The sequence below is a fragment of the Heterocephalus glaber genome, unplaced genomic scaffold (assembly GCF_053883595.1).
Source record: "Heterocephalus glaber isolate CG9 unplaced genomic scaffold, H.glaber_assembly_v1.0 deba00001613, whole genome shotgun sequence".
In the NCBI taxonomy this organism is placed as follows: domain Eukaryota; kingdom Metazoa; phylum Chordata; class Mammalia; order Rodentia; family Bathyergidae; genus Heterocephalus; species Heterocephalus glaber.
This window is the reverse complement of record NW_028258384.1, coordinates 39,902,764-39,926,640: the sequence shown is the minus strand read 5'-3', so window position 1 is coordinate 39,926,640 and position 23,877 is coordinate 39,902,764. Positions and strand designations below refer to the sequence as shown.

The window sequence follows — 23,877 nt, the reverse complement described above, 5'->3', positions numbered from 1 at the left end:
GGTTGTATCTTGAAGGCAAAGATTCCTCTGTTGGAGCAACTTTCCCATCAGACAGTGGAAATCAGTTTCTTACTCCATTTTCCTTCTTAAAAAAATTTTAAAGGAGACTTTTTAATTGGCAAAGGAAAGAAAATTAAATTTTTTCTTCAGTTTAATATGTCAAAATTTTCAGTTATATTTTACATACAGTTAGTATACAGTTAATATTACAGTCTGATAATATTGATTTATTTTCATGAAGAAAGACCTAGCATTTTTCTTCATTTAGCAATATACTGTATCTGAACAGCATCTTACTCCACTCAGGGGTGTTCAGCCATATCAGTCTGTTACCTAATCTCTGGTGAGGACTATTTAGGGCTTTGGAGGAAAGAGGAACTTGTTCCTTAGCTAGGATTTGGGCATCAAGTGAGGAAGTGAGATAGATATGCAATTCAAGCCAAGCATGGCTATGCGTACACACACACACACACACACACACACACACACACTTGATTTAACAACTGTGAGGTTGGAACTGAGTGCCTGCTAAGCTAGTTTCTACTTCAAGTGCCTGCCTGTCTGAAGCTGAGTTTGAAGCCTCCAGCATGGTTGGAGTTAATTCCCATTAGTCTGGACTCCGCCCCTGTCTTCTAAAGGTAAATTAAGGTTTTCAGGCACCACTGCAAAGAGCAGCTGGGATTCCCATTTCTGTCTGACAAGCTGAAAGGAGAAGTTATTTCTCTGATCTTAGCCTGGAGAGGGAACAAGTCAGTCAGCCTTCATACTCAGAAGGTAAATATGCAACTTGGGTGAAATGCAATTGAAACAGCTGAGTAAGAAACTGCTTTTTCTCTCCTCCTCTTGAGCCTTCCTTCCCCCTTCCTTTCTCAGGCTTCCTGTCCTTTCATCTCAAAGCTCAGAGAAGCTGTTTTCTTCCCAAGGGCAGCCTGGTATATTTTTATTTCTTAATAGTCTGTTGTTTGCACAGAAGCTAAGAGAAATCAGGGTTGGATTCTTATTTCATATTGACAAGGCTTAAGGACCTAAGGGTTAAGTGCTAGCTGGTTTTCCCAGGGGAGCTGGTAACTTGAGGAGAGGAAGTGCACGTCTCTGGGAGTGAAGGGAGGGATTCTGTTCTGACAAGTAAAAATGCATGTGTTTCCTGACATGGTAGGTGATCTGTTAGACTTGCCTAAATTGGGGTTATAATAATAAAATGGGGGATAAGGGGCTGAGGCCAGTAGGGCTGGAAATAAAAATGGCATTCTTTCAGTAAATATTTATTAGTTCCTACTATGTGCCAAGCATGATGATTCCCAGAAAAACCTGAAATAGTTTAACTACAAATCTATCTTTGCAAAGAACACTTTCAAGTGGTTTCATTTTGTGGTGAGAAACTAAAAGCAGAAAGAAGCCATTGAGTGAGGAGAAATCACTCATAGAGTGACTGTGGGGTAGTAAGAGCGGAGAGTAGTGATGATCCACTTCTTAGATGGTTCCAAGTCTTGTCTATTATTTATGAGGGGATAGGGTCTTCTCTGGTATAAAGGGGAAGAATTGACATCTACCCTGGTATAGATATAGTACATAAAATTTCACTTTAACTTTATGCTCCATTATCTCCACTTTATAAATAAAACTGAAATGCACAGGTTTAAATAATTTTCTTCAGCTTCATATCACCTATAAGAGATAGACTTCTGGATGCTGCCTCAGATCTGATTCTAAAATTTGGACTCTTTTTCATTGAAACAGTATCCCTAAATCATAAATTTCCTTCAAAACCAATTGAAGATATTTTTGAAATAAAAATTCCTATATATTCAAATTCAATGAATCCGATAGGGTGAGGTCAGAGACTGTACTGTATTTTGAAAAGGCATCTCGGGTTATTCTGATGCAGAGGGCTTATAACCCTTACTTTGAGAAACACTTTTGATAAGCCAGGGTACCTCCTAAGTTCTCTTTAGAAGTTTCTCCTCTTCTGGATATATACCATGGGGGTGGCTCCAATTTCACATGTGCCACTTCCCCTCACTTCCTATACTAGCCAGGTCTACTCAGTGGATAGCTGTGGTGGAACTTTCCCAGCTGAGTCCATGAGGTAAAAGGCACAACTGGAGTGTTGGGACTATGCCCTAAATGTATGGGAGTGTGTGGGGAACAGGGAAAGGGATGTTACTAGAATCTCTGCAGTTAAGTCCTAGTCTCCTGTGAGCCAGGGGAGCATGAGGCAAATTAATTAATTAGACAGAAAAGTTAGAAAAATGAAACTTAGACAAGAAGCTGAGCTTTAGGCCTGATCAATGCTGCTCTGGACAGGAAAGACGAGAAACCCCAGCTTGCCACACCTTTATTTGGTACATCGGGAGTAACAAATGTAAAAGGTGGCTCAGAGGGCAGTGGGGTAACAGGTGATTCAGAAGGCAGTGGCAGTGAAAATCCTAAAACAATGAGGAACTATGCAGATGAAGATTTTGTTCCTACCCAGGATGTCTTCAGCTGGTGTAATCTTGCCCTGGAGCATCACAGCATCACCAGACCACTGAGGTTTTAGGTGTGACCAGAAGGCAAAAATGGAGTTGTCTTCACATGCCATAGCTGGCCCATATGCAGGAAAACTAGGCCTAATCATAATTTTAATTGTGAAATGATTTTCCCCAAAATTATGTAGAATTGCTCCCAGCAGGGGGGTACTTTAATACTTGGTCCATCCTTGATAAGGCTTAATCATGTTTTTCCAAAGAAGCCTGGAGTAGTTTCTAACCAACTGAAGGTATAAGGTAAGACTCCTGGACAACCAATTGATTACTGAAGACGAGGGTCCATGTTCCCTGTCAAATCAGGGTAAAAACTGAGCTGAAATCTCTAGCTGACAATGCATAAGGCACCTGGCAATTCAGTAAAGCAACATTTGTAGTAAAGAGAGAAGCTCATATGAAATTGGAGGAAATCATTCAGTTCCCATCTTTCTAACCTCAGAAGAAAAGGAATAGCATAGGACCTGATGTGGAGTGTTTTGTTTGGTTTTTTTATAAGCGCTCTCTGTCTCTGAAGGCCAACTCTATTATTTAGAGTTAAATTTCTAGATTTTTGATTGGTAGTTGATACTCTCTGTCTTCTTGCCTTTTTGTACCTTACTTGCTTGTGAGTGTCTTTATCTCAGGATGATAAGATGCAAGTAAATAAATGAATAAATAAATTAATTAACTAACCTAATACCACTAATCTTTCTAGTCTTTTTAACATAGACAAAAAGAAGAAGCAAGGAGGGAAACAGCCGGAGGGAGTTTTAACAAGCTTAAAAGTTGAGATTAAAAGTGGTGTCTTCTTAGAATCACCAAGATACAGATGGAAAATGAAGCCTTTTCAGTGCCTATAACATGAAATAATTTCAGGGACAGGAGGGACCTCAAGCAACTCCTGTGGTGGAGATATACAGAGAAGGACAAACTTCTAATGGATCCAGGTGACAGAAAATGTGGAGACAAGTATTTGGGACATGATAGTAGATTTTTGTGAGGCTATGCCTGAAACAGAAAGATCTATAGTGGTTAGGTTGCTCATATAACTAGTTGATTAAAGAGGAGACATTGACCAAATGAATTTGCCTGGAGCAGGAGTCTATTTGCCTATCAGAAACGTAAGATGTGCGATTGAAAAAACACAGTGAATGTTTATAAAAAGAATTTATTACAGTAAAAGACACATTGCCATTAATTCCTCCTCAAAACACCCCCCCCCCCACACACACACTTTGCACTCATTTCCCTCATAGTTCTTGCCACTTTCTGCAGCAGTTCTGGAAGTCCTCTTTCATCAGTATCTTTACTTGCACTGTTGTGGCTGCCTTGATGTCTAGAATAGATTCAAAATATGTACCTTTTATGGTCTTTTGACTTTTAAAAAGAAACAGAAGTTATATGTTGCTAGATCCAGTGAATAAGGTGGCATCTTTTGCAACTACAGCAGTTTTACAACTCTGGCTTTCTGTTGGAGGACACCTGAAGCTGCTTTCCCCATATTTTTTATGACATTTTGTACAGACTCTCACAAAAGATGACATCCAGAAATGCTTCAGAAAGTGGCAAAAATGATGGGATAAATAAGTTCAAAGCAAGGGAGAGTACATTGGGGATATTAAAGGGAATATGTCTTTTACTGTAATTAATTTTTCAAATTTAAACACACATTGTATTTTTAGATCAGCCCTGTATACCTGCATACATTGCTCATTTAATAGAGAAGTCTGAAAAATGAGTGAGATGAATCTGTAACAGGATTGACAGGGAGGCAATTCCCACAGTTGAAGCATGAAGAAAAAGGCCTGTTCACATTCCTTTCCTAACACCAGTGCCAATAAAGTTTCTCACAGACCAGTCCTAAACAAGGAGTTTTGCAGCCAGGTTTTCCTCAACAGCTGTAATTCAGTGATTCATTTTATGACCACTTTTTTTCTTCGGATATTTAAACTACTTTTCTTTTACCTGTAGCCTATACCCTTACTAAGTGAATGCTTTTCCTTAACTCAGAAATTGTACAACAAGCTCCAGTGGGAACAAAAGGATTTGTGGGTCTTTTGTGTGTGCGTGTATGTGAGAATTGTGGAAGAGATGAGGTAGAGGAAAGGGGTGGTTTATTTTTCTTTTCCAAGAAAAATGTAAGAACCATGTTTGCAGTTATATTGATGCAAAGTGGCCACATTACAGTAGGTAGCTGTGAGAGCAAAAAAAGTGAGAAAAAATGATTAAAAGCTTGGTAATGGGGCCTCACAGGGAAAGAGAGACAGAACTCATTTTGTAGAGAAAAAGGCTAAAAGTAACTTACTAGTAGTCTGAGTTAAAAAAAGGGCTCTCATCTAGGGTACGATGGCCAGATGTTCTCTATTCCCTCTGAGGACCCAACAAAAGGAATTGGCCTTAAGTCGCAGCACAAAAGTTTTATAAAGGGATGTGACACGTGATTTATCAACATTGAGTATTGTTAATTTACTGTGAAAAAATGTAGACTCCCTTTCCCTAGATTTATTTCTTTTAATTTAAATTTTATTAGTACATGTTTGTAATACATAATGATTACTTTCCTGTGTGAAGTTGGTAAATATACATAACACATCTTAGTTCTTTTTTTAATCTCATTTCCTTCTTCTCCCTCCATCTCTTGTCCCCTTTTGCAAAAAATCTCTCTCTATTTCTTATTATCTTTTATTTTGCTCTTTATTTCTGGTCTAGATTTTTAAAAATGTAGTAGAGAGAATCATTTGACATTTGTGGCTTACATTGCTTTTCTACCTGTCCAGTTAACCTCTACGTATGAGGATGAGTTAGAATGTCCAGAATATCTCTAAAGATTAGCAAACATTAAGCTTTGGTGAGGATAGTAAATGCAGATGAGACTTCATGCTTCCAGTGTAGTTATTATAACTTTCTGGCCACACCTAGTGCATATAATACAACTACTATCGGAAACAGGCATATAACTCATTTAAGAGGGAAACTGAGGGACAAAAGAAAATGTAAAATTACAGGAGGTAGATTCAAACACAATCCTATCATCATCTGGCTAGGTCTGATAAGATCCCTGAGACTGAAATAAGGAATTTAACCCACCTTTTTATACAATAAGTTTGCAAGTTTGCTGACCTCCATTGCAGAAAAAAAATCTTCAGAACATATTAGTGAGAGGTACAAGAGGGTTAATTAGGCAGAGATTTTAGGACACATTGAAGAGTGGAGTTCAGGTGCTCTGAGAAATGAGACACTGGTTGAAATCCAGTTTTTCCAACACCATTTATTAAATAGGCTATCTTTCCTCCAATGAAGGTGGTTGGCTCTTTGTCAAAGATGAGGTGGCTAAGTATGTCTGGAGTTGTTTCTGCATCTTCTAATCTATTCCACTGATCACTGGTCATTGGAGAAATGTAGATGAAAACAACACTGAGATTCCACCTCACCCCAGAAAGAATGGCTGCTATCAAGAAATCATCCAATAACAAATGCTGGCAGGGGTGTGGGGAGAAAGGGACCCTTCTCCATTGTTGGTGGGAATGCAGGCTAGTGCAACCACTGTGGAAATCAGTATGGAGATACCTCAGAAAACTAGGATGAGAGGTCCCATTTGACCCAGCTATTCCCCTACTGGGTATCTTCCCAAAAGAATTAAAAGAATCATACCACAGCAATATATGTGCACCCATTTTTATAGTGGCACAGTTTGTAACAGCGAAAGGTTGGAAACAGCCCAAGTGCCCATCAACTGGAAACTGGATAAAGAAGATGTGGGTATTTTTTTATAAAATGGAGTACTACTCAGCCATAAAGAATGAGAAACTGGAGACATTTATAGCTAAATGGATGCATATTGAGGCCATACTCTTAAGTGAAATAAATAGGACACACATATGTAAATACGGAATAGTTTCTCTAGTGTGAGAAACTGAAAGTGTAACTAAGGATTAAAATGATTAAAATGAATAACTGATAATTTGAAATAGAAGAAAAGGTGCAAAGGGGTAGGGGAAGTGGGAGGGGAAGGGGAAAGGAAAGAAGGGAAAGGAAAAATTATGAGAAAAGTAAAAAATGGAAATAAAGTCTTTGTAAATAGGGAAGGGAGCACAGGGAATGGGGAAAAAATAAGAATCAAGATACATCATGTACAGGTACAAGCAGCCAATGATAAATGTAAACGTATTGTATACCTAAAATGTACCAATAAAAGAATTTAAGCAAAAAAAAATGAGACATACTGCAGTTTGTAACTGGGAAAATTTATGTGTTTTAGGTGGAGGAAATCTGTAGACTTTGATAATCTTTAGTCTTAGTTTTTCATAGTGGGTAGGAGAGGATGGTCTACCTATAGTAAGATAATGATCAATTTATAGGAGAAAGCCTAATTTGTAAGTGAAAAAGATGGTCTATTCACTGTTGAAAGAGAACTCTTTGCAAGTAGAAAGTGAATAGACTAACCCATTTGTAGGTGAAAGGGAATTTCCCAGACTTCTTGTGTTTTGGGAGAAGAGAAAAATAAAATAAAACTGAGCTTGTGTGCTGAAGCTGTAGTTTTCATTTTTAAAATTGATCTTTTCCTTATCTCTTTTTTTAAATCTTGTTTTTACTTTTTTATCCTACCTCTATGTTAATATCTGGTTACTGGACTACTCTGCAGGAGTAGTACAGTCTATTCTTGGTTCCTTAAGTCTAGTGTAAAGCTGGACATTTCAGGTAGAGAAAGAATGCTATTGTATACAAGAAGCATAAAGAAGGAATTAGGATAGAATAAAATACGGCATTGTTTGTGGTTTTTATTGGTGTGAATACAAAGTGACTTAGTTTCTGGGACTGAGCTTGGATTGCTTTGGAGGGCTGTCACAAGGGAAATTACTCTATCACAGGTGATGGAGTATTTGCTAGAATGCTTTTCCCTGCTCAGCAGATGTGAACATATAGCAGTGTATGCATTCACAAACTCCACATGTCCTGCTGCCTCCCTATCCATCTGTTACAAGGATCTTCAGTTTTGGGGTCTCCTAGAGATTCTAGGTTCTTCTCATACTGAGCAAATAATTAGACAAAACAAGTGACTGACAGGCCACAACCACTTGCCCAGCCAGATGGCCACACTCTAGTCTTCTGCCTCACTTCCGAAAGAGAAGCTGTTTTGGAATTTGTTGTGTGATTGAGAAATAATGTATTGTTGAATCTCTGAAATCTATTCCTTGATCTCATAAGGTCAAGTCTATTATACACAATGGTTTGCATTTGATGTGTATAGGCTGCCCTTCTCCAATGTTGAATTCCATTGTCACTTTTAACTTTATATTAGCTGAGTTCTGGAGAGAACATTAGAGAATTTTTTATGGCAGTGATTCTCAAACTCCTATTAATGGGTAGTGCTGGTACAAAACATCTAGTTCTATATATGGTAAGCCTTCCTTCCCATGATATTTGAGACTTTTCTGGTTTATCACTGAATGCCCTATATCCCAGAAAACTCTTTAGTTCCAGGCAAACTGGTATGGTTGCTCACTCTAGACATAAATTAAATATGGATAATGAGTTCTTTTCTAGAGTTGAAAGTACTTAATTTAAATTTGGAAAGACAGTGAGTTATCCTATAGCTGAACACAGTTAAACTAAATTTTGTGATTCTGCCTTTTTACGTCCTGGCTTTAAGATATATTATGTACAGGTACAAATTCCCTATAATGAATGTGATCAATATGAATGACAAGTATGTACTAACAGAAAAATAAAGTTTAAAAAATTAAAAAACAATTAAAAATGAAATTATGGTGAGTGAGTGGTAGTATTACAGTTTAATAGCCTTATTTATCACAGATGAAGTCAACTTTGTGTCCAAATCCTTCTCCCTTTTGCTATCATATTCTAGGCACCACTCATAAATATAATCCCTTCCTCTTTCTTATATTCTACACCCATCTATTGGTTGTCATATTGAAAGTTTTGATCTTAGGGTGATTATAACCATGTGGGACATATGGAATTAGTTTAGACTACAGAATGTTGTACTTGAGGTAGTTAATGCTCTTGTACTGCTAGTTTGCACAGTATTTCTGTAGAAATCGGCCGTCCTTCTACCTTGCATATCTTTCCCTCTAATCTTTGCCCATCCTTAAAGATTTTTTGAAATCCTGAATGGGAATCCGTGGAGACTTTTAATTATAATACTGTGGAGAAGGTGATGTAATTCTACAGGGATAATTCTATGCGAGAAGCCTGCCAACCAAAGAGAAGTGGAAAATGACGGCTCTGTCACTGAATCACTGTGTATCTTTGAGCAAGTCACTTGCCTTACTCTCAGTTTGCTCATTTGTAAATTGAAGGATAATACCTTTCTTAACAACCTAAGAAGAAACACATGAACAGAGGACAGAACACACGAAAAAATGGATTCAGAAGGGATTGTGTTGATGTAGTCAATAGCTGCTTATCAGCTTTTTTTCTCTTCTCCTCTAGCCTGGGCTTCTTTATCAGGAAATAAGTCCATAACAGAGGGCTGCATGTGCTTTTCATAATCTTACAAACTCCAATATGACAAGCAGAAGGATTACCTCATTGCTGCCAATCATACCTGCTTTCTAACAGCAATTACTCAAAACTAGTTCCACTTCTCCCCCTGTTGGCCTTCAATCCCTCATCATCTCTCTCTCTCATTTCCCCAACCAACAGGCACAAAATCTCATTTCCAGGGGACCAGCTAAGGGCACTTTCTTCTCAAACCCTAGCATTCCAGAGTAAGCACCTGCAATTTATGATCTCTGTTCCCTTCCTGCCCAAAACATATAGCACAAAACACATATGTATCAAGAGAGGAGTTGTGGCAGAGTGAAAAAAGAGCATTATACTAAGAATCAAATAATTGGGCTCTGGTTTGGCCAGTGTACCTCACTAGCTATTTACCCTTGAGTAAAGGACTTCCTCTCCATATTCCCACTGTAAAATGATTAGGAGGTGGGGTTAACATTGTGTAGCAGCAAAGATTTGGCCTAGGAATCTGCAGATCATGTTTCTGGTTCAGGTGTTGCTGCTTTCTGTGACTGAGGAAAATCACTTCCTTCTTTATTGGGCCAAATTCCTCCATATGTAAAATAAGAAGGTTGGATTAGGTGATTCATTAAGGTCCCTGCCAGACTGAAAATTGGATGATTCTATGGAAAGGGTTTCATTAAGCAAACATGAATTGTAATGACTACTCTGTGCCAGGCACCATTTGATAGTGCTTGAGAAAGGGCTTATGGCTGTGCCCCTGAATACAACTGTTGCTTGCTCCTGATAGTGTCCCAAACAGGCAATATCTTGGCTCCATACATCTAGTTCATGCACTTCCCCTGCTTTGGGCCTCCACTATTCTACCTCCCCTCCATATTATTACCTGTAACTTTCAAGAGTGCTGATGAATCATGAAGTTTCTGAAACATACTGCAACATCTGGCTGCTGGACAGTGTGAAGAGACAACCCACAATGTGGGGAAAAATTTTCACCAGCTGTCCCTCAGACAAAGGTCTACTATCTTGAATCTATAAAGAACTTAAAAAGATCAGACCTCCCAAATTTAAAGAACCAATCCAAAAATGGGAATCTGAAATGAACAGACATTTCTCAGACAAGGAAGTAGAAATAGCAAAAAAATACATGAAAAAATGTTCAACATCACTGGTCATTCGAGAGATGCAAATGAAAACAATGCTGAGATTCCACCTCACTCGAGAAAGAATGGCTGCTATCATGAAATCAACCAATAACAAATGCTGGCGGGGCTGTGGGGAAAGAGGAACCCTGCTCCACTGCTGGTGGGAGTGTAGTCTGGTGCAACCACTGTGGAAATCAGTATGGAGATACCTCAAAGAACTAGGACTGGAAGTCCCATTTGACCCTGCTATTCCACTGCTGGGGATCTTCTCCAAAGAATTAAAAGAATCATACCACAGTGATATATGTGCACCCATGTTCATAGCAGCACAGTTTGTAATAGCTAAAACTTGGAAACAGCTCAAATGTCCATCAGCTGGAGACTGGATAAAGAAAATGTGTTTTTTTAAAATAAAATGGAGTACTACTCAGCCATAAAAAATGAGAAATTAGAGACATTTATAGCTAAGTGGATGCACATTGAGGTGATAGTCTTTAAGTGAAGTAAATAGGACACACATGTATAAATACTGAACAGTTTCTCTGGTGTGAGAAACTGAAAGTGTAAATAAGGACTAAAATGTATAATAGGTAATGTGAAATAGGAAGAAAAGGGGCAAAGGGGAAGGAAGTGGGAGGGGTAGGGGAAAGGAAAGAAGGGTATGGAATTAATATGAGAAAATGGAAAAATAGGAACAAAATCTTTGTAAATAGGGAGGAATGGAGGGGTTGAAGGGAGGGCTGGGCAAGGGTGAAAAATAAGAACCAAGAGAGATTATGTAAAGGTGAAAATTTCCAATGATGAATGTCATTATATTATATACCTAAAATGTACCAATGATTAGAATGAATAATCAATAATGTAAAATAGGAAGAAAAGTTCCAAAGGGGTAGGGGTAGTGGGAGGGGCAGGGGAAAGGAAAGAAGGGAAAGGAAAACTGCTGAGAAATGGAAAAAATGGAAATAAAATCTTTGTAAATAGGGAAGGGTGGAGGGGGTGAAGGGAGGGCTAGGAATGGGGAAAAAATAAGAACAAAGATGCATCATGAAAGGTACAAGTTCCCAAAGAGAAATGTAATTGTGTTGTATACCTAAAATGTACCAATAAAAGAATTTAAGAAAAAAAAACCATCTGGCTGCTGGAGACATTCATGGTGCTGATGTCAGGCTACAATGGGTTTCTAGCTACCCTAATAGAGAAACTGACCAGAAAACAAAGGCAGATTAATGGATTGCGGGAAGGTGGTTGGTTTTTGACAGAGGACTTTGTGAAAACCATTTGTGAGCTGGGGCAAGAAGACTAAATCTAGAAAGTCTCTTAGCATATTGAATCTGAGATTACTTATTCTTGGAATTTGAAGGGTCCTAACAGCTCTATGTTTCTGCAGCAAGGCAAGGAGTGCCTGATCCTGATCTATTTCATGGAGGGGAGAAGCATTCTTAACTATAGTCAGCAAAGGACAAGGAAGCTTTTCTTAGTAGTCAGTCTAGATTTAACTGCCACGATTGGAAAATTGCCTCCCATTTCAATTGTAAGTGACTAAACAGTGCTCTTTCAGTGATAGGTATATGGTACAACATTAGGCACCTTTTATTGCCTTCTTACCTCCTCCCTTTTTCTGTAACTGGGGATTGAACCCAGGGCCTTCACACTGAGTCCTTTTAAAATTATTTATGTTGTGACAAGGTCCCACTAAGTTGCTAAGTTGCCCATGCTGGCCTAGAAGTTGTGATCAGCCAGGCATGCATCACCACACCTAGCTTATTCTCCCCATTTCAACTTGGCCCAATACATCCCAGTGAAAAGCCCACATTAACACATTGTTGAACATCCTAAGTCAAATGGAAATGTCCTGGAACTCCATGGTGATCACGCCTGCCTGCCCTTTATCTCTTCTTTAGGATCAGGCCTGTGAATTTTGCATCCTTTTTCACTCTCTGAAAACAACTTTGTTCTTGACATTCTCATTATATTGCCTCCCTCCAGGCCTCTGAACCAGCAAGGCCATTCAGCTGGAATCTCCAGGGATTCTTGCCACATCCTTGTTTTCTCTCTCCCCTTTTTGATGCTGTATGTCAAAAGTTATAAGCTGGTTGATCAGACTGCCTGTGAATTGGCTGATCAATCACTAATTCAGCCCTGTGGTTTTTCTACTGCAGCTCAATGACGTTGAAACTTTGATCCAGGCAGAAGGAAAGGAAGCTGGGAAGCAGAAACTTATAGGACATCAATGGTTTTCAAGACAATAATATCCAGAAGCAAGGGCCACGTGATGTAAAAAATGAACCCCAGGACTGGCCAACTAGATGAAAAATAGGCCCGTGGAGCCTACAGGGTAACTTTTTGATTTGGTGCTCTACCCATCTCCACATCCTTGCAGAGAAACTAGAGACCATGAGGAGCAGCCTGACCTTGGTGGGGACCCTCTGGGCCTTCCTGTCTCTTGTTACTGCTGTGGCCAGTTCTACCAGTTACTTCCTGCCTTATTGGCTCTTTGGATCCCAGCTGGGAAAGCCAGTGTCATTCAGCACATTTCGGAGGTGCAACTACCCAGTGCGAGGAGAAGGGCACAGTCTGATCATGGTGGAAGAATGTGGGCGTTATTCTAGCTTCAGTGCCATCCCAAGCCTGGCCTGGCAGATGTGCACAGTGGTGACAGGTGCCGGCTGTGCCCTACTGCTTCTGGTAGCACTGGCTGCTGTCCTTGGCTGCTGCATGGAGGAACTCATCTCCAGAATGATGGGACGTTGCATGGGAGCAGCACAGTTTGTGGGAGGTAAGACTGTGTCCCTGGAATTGAGTAGGCTTAGGAGTTTGGGGCAAGGAAGGCGGCAAGTATGGCCTTAGGCAGAGATCTACTCTCTCTCTGTCCTCTATTTTGTCCAATTCCAAGGCTATGGATAAGGACTTTTTGGATTTACCTAGCCTAGCACTTTCCAAAGTGTAACCTAAATCAGAGTTTTGTTCATAGAAAAATTGGCCAGGAAGGCAGAGTTGATCTCTATTGCTTAGCCTCTATTTTTATCACCTGCAGGTGCCCATTCAAGCATATTATGCAAAAATTGGACTCAAAGCAGAAGAGAAGAGAATAGTGGTCATTAGAGGCTAGTGAGATAGAGGGAGGTTGGATAATGAGTAACAAAATACATTTAAGTTGGAGGAATAAATTCTAGTATTCTACAGCAGAATAAGTGACTATAGTCAACTACAATTTGTTATATATAAGAACCTAGAAGAGAGGAGTTTAAAGACTCCAATATAGAGAAACTTAAATGCTTAAGGTGATGAAATTCTAATTACTCAGATTTGATGATTATATATACATATATATACACACATATATACATATATGCATATATACATATATATGTACCAAATTATCAGTACCCCATAGATATGTGTAATTATGAGTTGTGATGAAAAATATGGAGACTGTTTAAATAATATTTATTACAGTTAAAGGCATATTACCATTTTAATCCCCCTCAAAATATTCTCCCTTACTTTGAACATCTGTTCTTGCCACTTTCTGAAGCACTTCTGGAGGTCCCCTTTTGTGAGGATCTTTTCCTTAATAAATTCAAAACATTTATCTTTCATGGCCATTTTTACTTCAGGGAACAGCCAGAAGTAATGTAGTGCCAGATCCAATGAATACAGAGGGTGAGGACATATCGTAATGTTATTAGGAGCCTGCCTTTCTTTTCAATGGTCCTTAGCAATGGAATTCACTGTGCTTTTAGTCACACCTTGAAGTAAAGGAAAGTCTTTTATGGGGAACTAATGACAATGTGTCTTTTAAAAAATTAATTTTATTGGTACATTTTAGATACATAATGATAATATTCACCAGAGGGAATTTGTATCTGTACATGATATATCTTGATTCTCCTTTTTCCTCATTCCCCTCCCCTCCCTTCAAATCCTCTTCTCCTATTTATTTTAAAAAGTGTTGTTCCCATTTTTTCCTTCTCTTCTCTATTTTTATTTTCCCATTCTTCCTTTTCTCATCCCCCCTCCCTAGTTTCCCTTCCCATTTGAACTTTTTCTTCCTGTTTCACAATATCTATTATAAATTTATGTCTTTATTTAGCCTTTCAGTTTCTCATACCAGAGAAACAATGTAATATTTAAACATTTGTGTCTGATTTATTTCACTTAAGAGTATGGTCTGAAGGTGCATCCATTTAGTGTGAAATGTCCCAAGTTTATCCTTCTTTATGGCAGAGTAGTATTCCTTTGTATAACAATACCATATCTTCTTTATGATTCATTGGTTGATGGATATTTGGGCTGTTTCCAATATTTAGCTATTACAGACTGTGCTGGTATAAGCATGAGTGTGCATATAACGTTGTGGTATGATGGTTTTAATTCTTTCAAGAAGATACCAAGAAGGGTAATAGTTGGGTCAAATGCAATCTCTAGTTTTAGTTTTTGAGGAATCTTCAAACCAATTTCCACAGTGGTTGCACCAATCTACACTCCCAACAATACTGGACATGGAATCCTTGTCCCCACAGCCCCACCAGTATTTTTTATTGGTTGATTTCTTGATAGCAGCCATTCTTTCTGGAATGAGGTAGAATCTCAGCATTATTTTAATTTGCAACTCTTAAATGACCAGTGATATTGAACTTTATTTCATATATTTATTTGCTATTTCTACTTTTTCAACTGAGAAGTGTCCATTCATTTCAGATGCCCATTTTCAGATTGGGCCTTTAAATTTGGGGGGGGGAGGCTTGGGTTTTTGAATTCTTTATGTCTTCTAGGTATTAATCCTTTTTCTGAGGAACAGCTGGCCAAAATATTTTCCCACTCTGTGGGTCATCTCTTCACTCTGTCGGTAGTTTCCCTTGCTGTGCAAAAGCTTTCTAATAGGGTGAGATTCCAATTATTGATTGTTTGTGATATTTCCTGTACAATCAGGGTTTTGTTCATAAAGTTGTTGCCTACACCTATGACTTTAAAGTTCTACCTATTCTATCTTCCAGCAGATTTAGTGTTTCTGTTTTTATATTTAGATCTTTGATCCATTTAGATTTTAGTTTAGTGCATGGTGAGAGGCATGGGTCTAGTTTTAGTCTTTGGCATGAGAAAAGCCAGTTGTTCCAGCACCATTTATTAAAGAGGCTATCTTTCTTACAGTGAGGGTGTTTGGCCCCTTTGTCAAAGATAAGGTGGCTGAGTATGTCTGAGGTTATTTCTGCATCTTCTAATCTGTTCCATTCATCCTCAGGTCTGTTGTTTTGCCAGTACCATGATGTTTTTATGACTGTAGCTTTGTAGTATAATTTCAAGTCAGGGATTTTGATGACCACTTGCCTTGCTGTTGTTGTCTAGAATTTTTTCACTATTCTAGGTCTCTTCTGGTTCTAAATGAATTTTTGGATTGTTTTCTCTAATTTTGTGAGGTATGCTATTGGTATTTTGTTTGTGATGGCATTAAATCTGTATAACAATTTTGGGGATATCATCATTTTTACTCTGTTGACTCTTCCTACCCAAGAGCAAGGGATATCTTTCCATTTTCTGATATCCTCTTTGGTCTCCTTTTTCAGGATACTGTAGTTTTCAATGTAAAATCTTTTACTTCCTTCATTAGAATGATTCCTAAGTATTTCCTTTATTTCAATGCTATTGAGGAAGGTATGGTTTTGCTAATTTCTCTCTCAGTGATTTTGTTATGTGTGTACAGGAATCCAAATGATTTTTGAGTGTTGACTTTGTATCCAGCTATGCTGCTGAATTTGATTATTAAATCTGGAAGTTTTTTGACGGAGTTTTTGGGGTCTTCTATGTAGGGCACCATGTCATCAACAAATAATGATAATTTAAATTCTTCCTTTCCTACCTTTATTCCTTTTGTCTTGTCTAATTGCTCTGGCTAATGTTTCGAGAACTATATTGTATAAGAGTTGTGATAGTGGACATCCTTGCCTTGTTCCTTGTTTTAGAGTGATAGTTTTCATTTTGACCATTTAGTATGATGTCTGTTGTTGGTGTATCATATATGGCTTTTATCAGCTTCTCTTCCAATTTTCTGAAGGATTTTTATTATGAATAGGTGTTGGACTTTGTCAAGTGTATTTTCTGTGTCTATTTAGATGATCATATGTATTTTGTCCTTGGCTCTGTTAATATGGTAAATTACATTTGTTGATTTGTGTATGTTGAACCATCTCTGCATCTCTGAGATGAATCCCACTTGGTTAGGGCGTATGATCTTTTTCATGATTTGCTGCATTCTGTTTGCTAGTATCCTATGGAGGATTTTTGCATCTATATTCATTAGGGAGATTGGTCTATAGTTCTCTTTGTTGGTTGGATCCTTCTCGGGTTTTAGCATTAGGGTAATGCTCAATTCCAGGAATGAGTTTGGGAGTACTACTTCCCTTTCAATTTCATTGAAGAGTTTGAGGAGTAGTGGCATTAGATATTCTCTGAATTACTTGTAGAATTCAGCATTGATTCCATCAGGATCTGGGGTTTTCTTTGTTGGTAGGTTTTTAATTACTTCTTCAGTTTCATTGACTGATATTGAGATATTTCTAATTTTTATATCTTCTTGATTCAGTTTTGGTAATTCATATGTATATAGGAATCTGCGTATTTCTTGTGTATTTTCCATCATATTAGAATACATGTTCTCAAAGTAGGTATTAATTATCTTCTGGATTTCTTCAGAATCTGCTGTGATATCACCCTTTTCATTCCTAATTTCATAGATTTGAGTCTTTTCTTTCTTTTTTTTGACATGTTTGGCTAAAGATTTCTAAAATTAGTTTAATCTTTGAATAAAACAACTATATCTCATTGATTGTATTGAGACTTTTCAGTCTCAATTACATTAATTTCTGCTTTGATCTTCATAATTTCTTCCCTCATATGACTCTTTTGGGGTTGCTCTTTTTTCTTAAAGGCTTGATATTAAATATTAGGTTGTTTACTTGAGCTCAATCTCTTTTTCTGATATGAGAAGTCACTGCTATATATTTCCCCTGTAGGACTGCTTTCATTGCATCCCATAAGTTCTCCTATGGTTTATTGGCATTATCATTTGATTTTAGAAATTGTCTAATTTCTTTCATAATTTTATCTGTGACTCATTTGTCATTCAGGAGCATGATACTCAATTTCTATGTGTTTATGAAGTTTTTGTGGTTTCTTTTTCCATTGATTTCCAATTTCATTGCAGTATGAATGAGATAATTTTATTTCCTTTGCATTTACTTAAGTCTGTTCTATGAGCTAGTATGTGGTCTGTTTTGGGGAATGTCTCATGTGAAGCTAAGAAAAATCTATATTCTCATCTTGTGGGGTGGATCACTTTATAGACATCTACTAAATCCATTTAGTCAAAGGTTTGGTTCAGCTCTGATATTTCTATTTGTGACAGTGAGGTATTGAGGTCCCCCAGTATAATTGTATTAGTGTTTATTTGATTTTTTGTGTCAGTTAATATTTGTTTTATATAATTGAATGCACTAGTATTTGGTGCATATATATTTTTGAGTGTTATCTCTTTTTCTTGGATTGTTCCTTTAACAAGGATGTAGTGGATTTCTTTGCCTCTCTTGATCAGTCTTCCCTTGAGAGCCACTTTGTCTGCAAATAGCTACCCCTCATTTTTTTCCTGGTTCCTATCACATGGAGTATTTTCCACATTTTTACTTAGTCTATGAGTTTCTTTTTGAATTACATGTGTTTTTACGCAGCATATTGTTGGATATTGTTTCTTGTTCAATTTTGCTAGTTTGTTTCTTTTGATTGGTGAATTGAGACCATTTACATTGATGGTTATAAGTGATATGTATCGACTTATCCTTGTCATGTTATTTTCATGGTTTTCGTTCCCTTTCTTTCTGCTCTATTTATTACATGCCTTGCCTGGTGAATTCATTCTCTTGGGGTTCATGAAGTTGTAGTCTTCATTATGTCTTTCTAGAATGTCCTTCAGAACATTTTGGAGTGCTGGTTTGTCCATCATGATTTTCTTCATGGAAGTATCTTATTTCTTCAATGATTCTGAAAGATAGTTTTGCAGGGTACATCAATCTGAGTTGGAGGTTGTTTTCTTTTACAGCTTAAAATACTTTACTCCATGCTCTCCCTGACTTAAGGGTTTGTGTCAAGGAGCCTGCTGTGATGCTGATGGGCTTTCATTTATAAGTGATTTGTTCCTTTTTTGTAACAGCTTTTAGTATTCTGCTCTTTTGTTGAATTTCTGGAATCTTGACAATTATATACCTTGGAGTAGATTTTTTTTAAATCATAGCTAATTGGAATTCTACATACTTCACTTATCTGTATGTCAAATTCTTCTTCCATGATTGAGAAGGTTTTTGCCATTACTTCTGTGAACAGTTTTTTATGTCATTTGTGCTATCTCCTGCTTTTTCATTCATTTTGATCAATCTTATGTTATTCTTTTTTGCATCATGTAGAAGCCGTAGGATTGATTTTTTATGGTCTCTTGCTATTTTTAAGACATCTTTCTTTTTATGATTGCTAACCAAAATCCTATCTTGTAGATCTGATATCTGTCCTCAAGTTGGTTGATTCTGCTCTATATTCTTTCGTGGAGTTTTTAATCTCCTGGATATCTTTTTGAATCTATTTCATGGATTCCATTTCTTTCCTATATTGGGCATTCATGATTTTCATCATTTTCCTAAGCTATTGTAATTTTAAAAAATCGGTATGTACTGTAGATTCACTAATCAGGTCCTTCATTAGGTTGTCATCTCTGTAGTTATCTAAAAAATTATTTCTGATTTGATTTTTCCTAGAGCCTCATGCATCTACTTTGTTACTTCTTCTGTCACCACTTCATAAAGTCCAGGTGAGTGTCTTTCAAATTGTTCCACCCTCCAGCCCCCTGGGTTTATCTTTGGCAAGCTGGAAGTCTGAGTTTGCATCTTGCTTCCAAGTCTTCTGATTTTCTATATATTTTTTCATTTAATTCCTGCATTGATGCTTATAAATTGCTTGTGATAGATAGCTTTATTGCTAGTATCAAAAACCCTTAGGAAATGACTACTTCTCACAGATGGCTATCAGGTGTAGCTAGCTTTTGGGTTTTGAGACTGTTGCAAGATCATACTTCTTCAGCTGGGGATTTAGCTCAGTGGTTCTGGCACCTGTCTTGCAAGCCCAAGGACCTGAGTTCAATCCCCAGTACCAAAAAAACAATGGGCACAGGCTGGAAGATCATACCTCTTCCATTTATTGGGGATAAGAAGGTGCTGCCTATTTGGCCTAGGTCCTGGTTCTTTGGCACTGAGCCATAGTATTGTTTATGACCCTCAGGCAATCTCAGTCTTGGAATACAGGGAAGACCAGATTAGCAGATTAGAACAATTATGTCATCTTGGCTAAATTAGCACAATCAGTAATAACAATAGCATTAAACATAACCTAGAAAATGACAAACTGTGGTAACTATTAGTTTGCCACTTTTATCCATATGAACAAGTTTTATAGTTATGTAACAAAATCTAAAAGCTGCCATAAATTGTATACAGTAAATATTCCCTCAATATGGAGATCTTAGCTTCAGGGGAGAAAATTTAAAAGAGATTAGGGGAAAAAATAGAGAAATAGAAGATGAGAAAGTGATTAGAAGCAAGGATGGAAGACAAAGGAAGATTACATAAGCTTTGAGGAACTGGTAAGATGACAGGAGAGAAAGAAAGAAGGGACATAAACAAGAATAGAGCAAAACAACAAGAAGAAAAAAAAACTAGAAACAATGTTCACACAGATATTAAATATAATCAAGAAAAAGAGAAAAAAAGAGGAAAAATCAAAGAAAGGAAATGAAGAAAACAAAAGTCCATTTCAGGGTATCTCTGCTGTCTGTGATAGACTAAGGGGGCAGACAGAGCCCAGATCCATGCTGATTGATCCCAGTAAGCTAGCAGTACAGTGGTGGATAATCCCAACAAGCTTGTTCCTTTAGTTCCACTGAACTTCAGTCTGCTTCTGGTTTCTGGCTGTGAGGCTGGGACCCAAGTTGTTCAGTCTACTACATTCTAAGTGCCTCCTACCAACTTGAACTCAGCTCCTCACTGGCTTGAACATAGCTCCTTGCTGCCTTGAACTGGGCTGTGCCTCACCCTGATTCTGGGATCCACTAGATGGAACCAACCAAAACACAGCTACTCTGAGTTCTGAGTTCAGTTGGCCCCTTTCCAAAATGATGACCAGCCAATTGCCCTCTCCTGGAGGACATCTGAGCCAGAAAAGCTCACCAGTCACTGCAGTCCATAGCATCCACTGCTCCATTCTCTGTGGAGGCCTCTGAGGTCGCCAGTAATCATAGTGAATCTGCAGGTTTGAGTTGCCCCTCCTAAACCACGAGGTCAGGGAGAAAGTGCCATTTGCCACCTCCCTCTTCTGCACTGAGGTCCCTCTCTTTGCTCTCCCCTTAGGCTCCAATTCTCACTTCAGATCCCTACTGGGCTTGAGGAACCTACTTCCCTCCTCCTTTTCCTAAAATTGATATATTCTAGCATGTGGACTTCAAGTCTCGGAGAGACTGTTTCTCCGCTGTTCACCACTCCACCATCTTCACGGAAGTCCCAATGATGTGTCTTTTACTATAACAATTTTCATGAAACATTCATTGTATATTTTAATCAGATTTTATAGTATGTGTCAATTAAAAATTGTAAACACCACTTCATTATGGAGTCTACAGTTTGGTACACAATTAAATTCACTGAATAATACATTTCTCAATGTGAAATAACTAAAAAGTAATTATCCAGTTGTGCCTTCTAGTAATATCAATATTTCCTCTAGTATTACTGCTCTAATAAAACTTGATCCCTAAGAGCCCTGCTGCTAGTAGTTATCTCAGAGGACAGTGATCTGATAAACACATATACACAGGTACTAATTGTTAACAGTCCTCACCAAAGAAATACATTTTTAATAGTAAAATGGTAAGTACCAGACAGACTGTCTACTTATTTGACCCGCATAAAAAGGGTACCCCTGCCTGGTAGCCTTAACTAAGTTTCCCTCAATTTCCTGTAGTCCTAATCTACCTTACTTTGCCCTTTCTCTTATTCAGGCTCTCCTTAATTTTAGTACAGTCAAGCTTGGATGCTGAAAGTCTGTGTATGTGCTAGAAAAGTGCCAAATATGAAAATGTCGTCTGCAATAAAAGCAGATGAATGTCATTATATTGTATACCTAAAATGTACCAATAAAATTTTTTAAAAAAGAAGCAGTTAATTCGCACTGCTTGAGAAGAAAAAAAGTATATTTAGGCAGACAGGGAAATGTGGATGTGAACATTTGTGTTATTTTGTACAACTAGTTGAGGCACTGGGAAAAACTACTGGTAGAACTTACTGATGTGGTTTGTTGTTGTTACTGAGTTTTAAAAACTATTCAATTCACTAAAATTATTATCTCCATTGGCATTACAGTGTGGGTCACTAGAGTCAGAAAGCTTCAGATTTCACTCCTGTGTCTTTCGCTACTGTCTCTGTGGCTGTTGTGAGCAAATGAAATGAACTTTTTTGGGCTACATTTCCCTTGAATCTGTCCTGTGAAAATAGAGTTCAGATCTGAATTTTTTCTTTTCTCTCCAGTGATTACATTGAGGTGGGCATGGTGGTAGGGATGAGCTTAGACAGTGACTCCCAAACAGAACTGGTTTTGTGTCTCCTTTCCTCTCAGAGGACATTTGGTTATGTGGGGACACATTTCTGGTTATCAAAACTTGAGGTGGGTGCTAATGACATCCATTGGGATAAAGTGAAGGGTACTGCCAAACATCTATAATTCTCAAAAAGACACTATTCCACTCCAGCAAGGAAGTATCCAACCCCAAATGCTAATAGTGCCAAGAAACCATGAGCTAAGATATTGTGGTCTCCTACCCTACTTAGTAAATCACCACATTCTTTCTGTGTGCCATTAAATTATGGATGCTGGGTATTTTTACTTATTAATATGAAAGTGAGTACTACAAAAAATATTTGCACTGGGACTGGGGCCATTGCTATGATTGTACCTGGTCTTGTGGTTCAGAAACTGTAAAACTTATTTGCAGATGGAGTTTGGAAAGGTTTGGAGATTCTGGCTAAACAAGTCCTAAAATGCTATAAGCTAATTTGATAGGGGAGTCTCATCAGGGCTCAGAAGACCAGAATACTGAAAGGAGTGCTGACAGTAAAGGCCAGGATCAGGGGGTTTCAGTTGTTAGTTGCACTAGAGGACATGTGTGTTATACTCTGGCAGATAATTTGTCTACATTTTGTCCATGTCCTGAGACTTTACGGGAGACTGAGATTAAGGGCAGTGGACTAATCTGATAGAGGAAATTTCAGGGCAGTCCAATGTTCAGGCAGTGTGCTGGCTGCTTTTAGCCAGATTTATAGTGAGAAGCAAGAGGAAAAAGCAAACCCAAATAATATGAGGCTTGGCTAGAAAGGAAGGGCCTGTAAAGCTGAGGCAAAGGAGAGTGGGTTTGCTGAAAATATTACCATTAAAAAGAAACACAGTACTTTGCATTAGGATGATAAGAAAGATAGCTTGAAGGTATCTCAGAAACTGGCCAAACCCCATGAATTGCAAGCTCAAGAGTGGAAAAGGACGAACTATTTTGACATATTTTACTTGGAGAAGAATGACTCAGGGTACCTTGTTCATTAAGGAAATGTTTCCCTACATTTAGCCATTCAGGCACTCAAAGGCTTCTGCAGCTATGGTCTAAGGGAACCAGGTCTACTGCATGAGTTGAAGGCAGACTTTTGCATTATCTATATGGTGCTGATTTTTTTGGCATGCAGAATGCAAGAGCTGTAGGGTTACAGATGTTTCCACTCAGATTTCAGAGGATGGCCTGGGAGGCCAGACAGTTAAACTGTAAGAGTGAAGCCAAAAGTGTAGTGGAGGCCCCAACAATTTTGAAATGCCAGGAACATGACTGTTTGCCAAAGGAAGTCACAGGCAGTGACCAGAGCCAGCCAAAGAGAGAAGTCATCTGGGTGTCAACCACCAAGGCCACAGGAGTGGCACTACTCAAGACCTTTGGAGCTCATATCTTACCTGCCCTTGGTACCAGATGTGAAACTACAAGATTTAATGTTAGCCCAGCTGGGTTTAGTTTTTATTGGTCCATTGCTTTTAGAATGGGAATATTTATACTGATCCAGTGTGTATTGGAAGAATGTTACTTTCTTTTTGATTTTACAGGGGTACACAGCTAAGAGTTTTCTTTGCGTCCCAAAGGAAACTTTGAAGTTGAACTTTTCGCAACACTTGAACTGTTAAGACTTAGGCAACTCTTAGATTAAATGTATTTTGCATAATGAGATAGACATTAGCCTTTTGGAAGTTAGGGGTGAATGTTATATTTTAGATCTAAAATGTCATTGCTTCTTGGCCTTTTGGCTAAGATCAAGTGTAGATCTAAAACGTCCACCAAAATTCTTGAGTCCAAAAGGTGGGGCTTGGCAGAGGAGGCAGGTCACTAGGGTATAACCCGGAATTATGTATTGTTGTCCCTGATTCGTTCTCTCTCTCTCTCTCTCTCTCCACTTCCTGTCTTCCATCAGTTGAGCACCTTTCCTCTACCATGCCCCCACCACACCTTTTCTCTCTTGGAGCTAGCTGACCATAATCTGAAACCCTGAGCCAAAATAAGCCTCTCATCTTTTAACTTCTCTGTGTTAGGTATTTCATCCCAGTGACTGGAAAGTCACTAATACAATATCACA

At 38.2% G+C, this 23,877-nt stretch overlaps 1 protein-coding gene across 1 annotated transcript in view; it reads left to right on the top strand.

Moving 5' to 3' along the window:
- Positions 1 to 545: 545 nt before the first annotated feature.
- The window catches only part of Lhfpl1 (LHFPL tetraspan subfamily member 1), a 78,326-nt gene continuing 54,994 nt past the window's right edge, over positions 546 to 23,877 (top strand). Inside the window, exons 1-2 of the mRNA XM_004861480.3 lie at positions 546 to 774; positions 12,292 to 12,908. Of these exons, the coding sequence (XP_004861537.1) occupies positions 12,527 to 12,908 (382 nt within the window). The 5' untranslated portion in view covers positions 546 to 774; positions 12,292 to 12,526. The remainder of the gene's footprint in view (positions 775 to 12,291; positions 12,909 to 23,877) is intronic.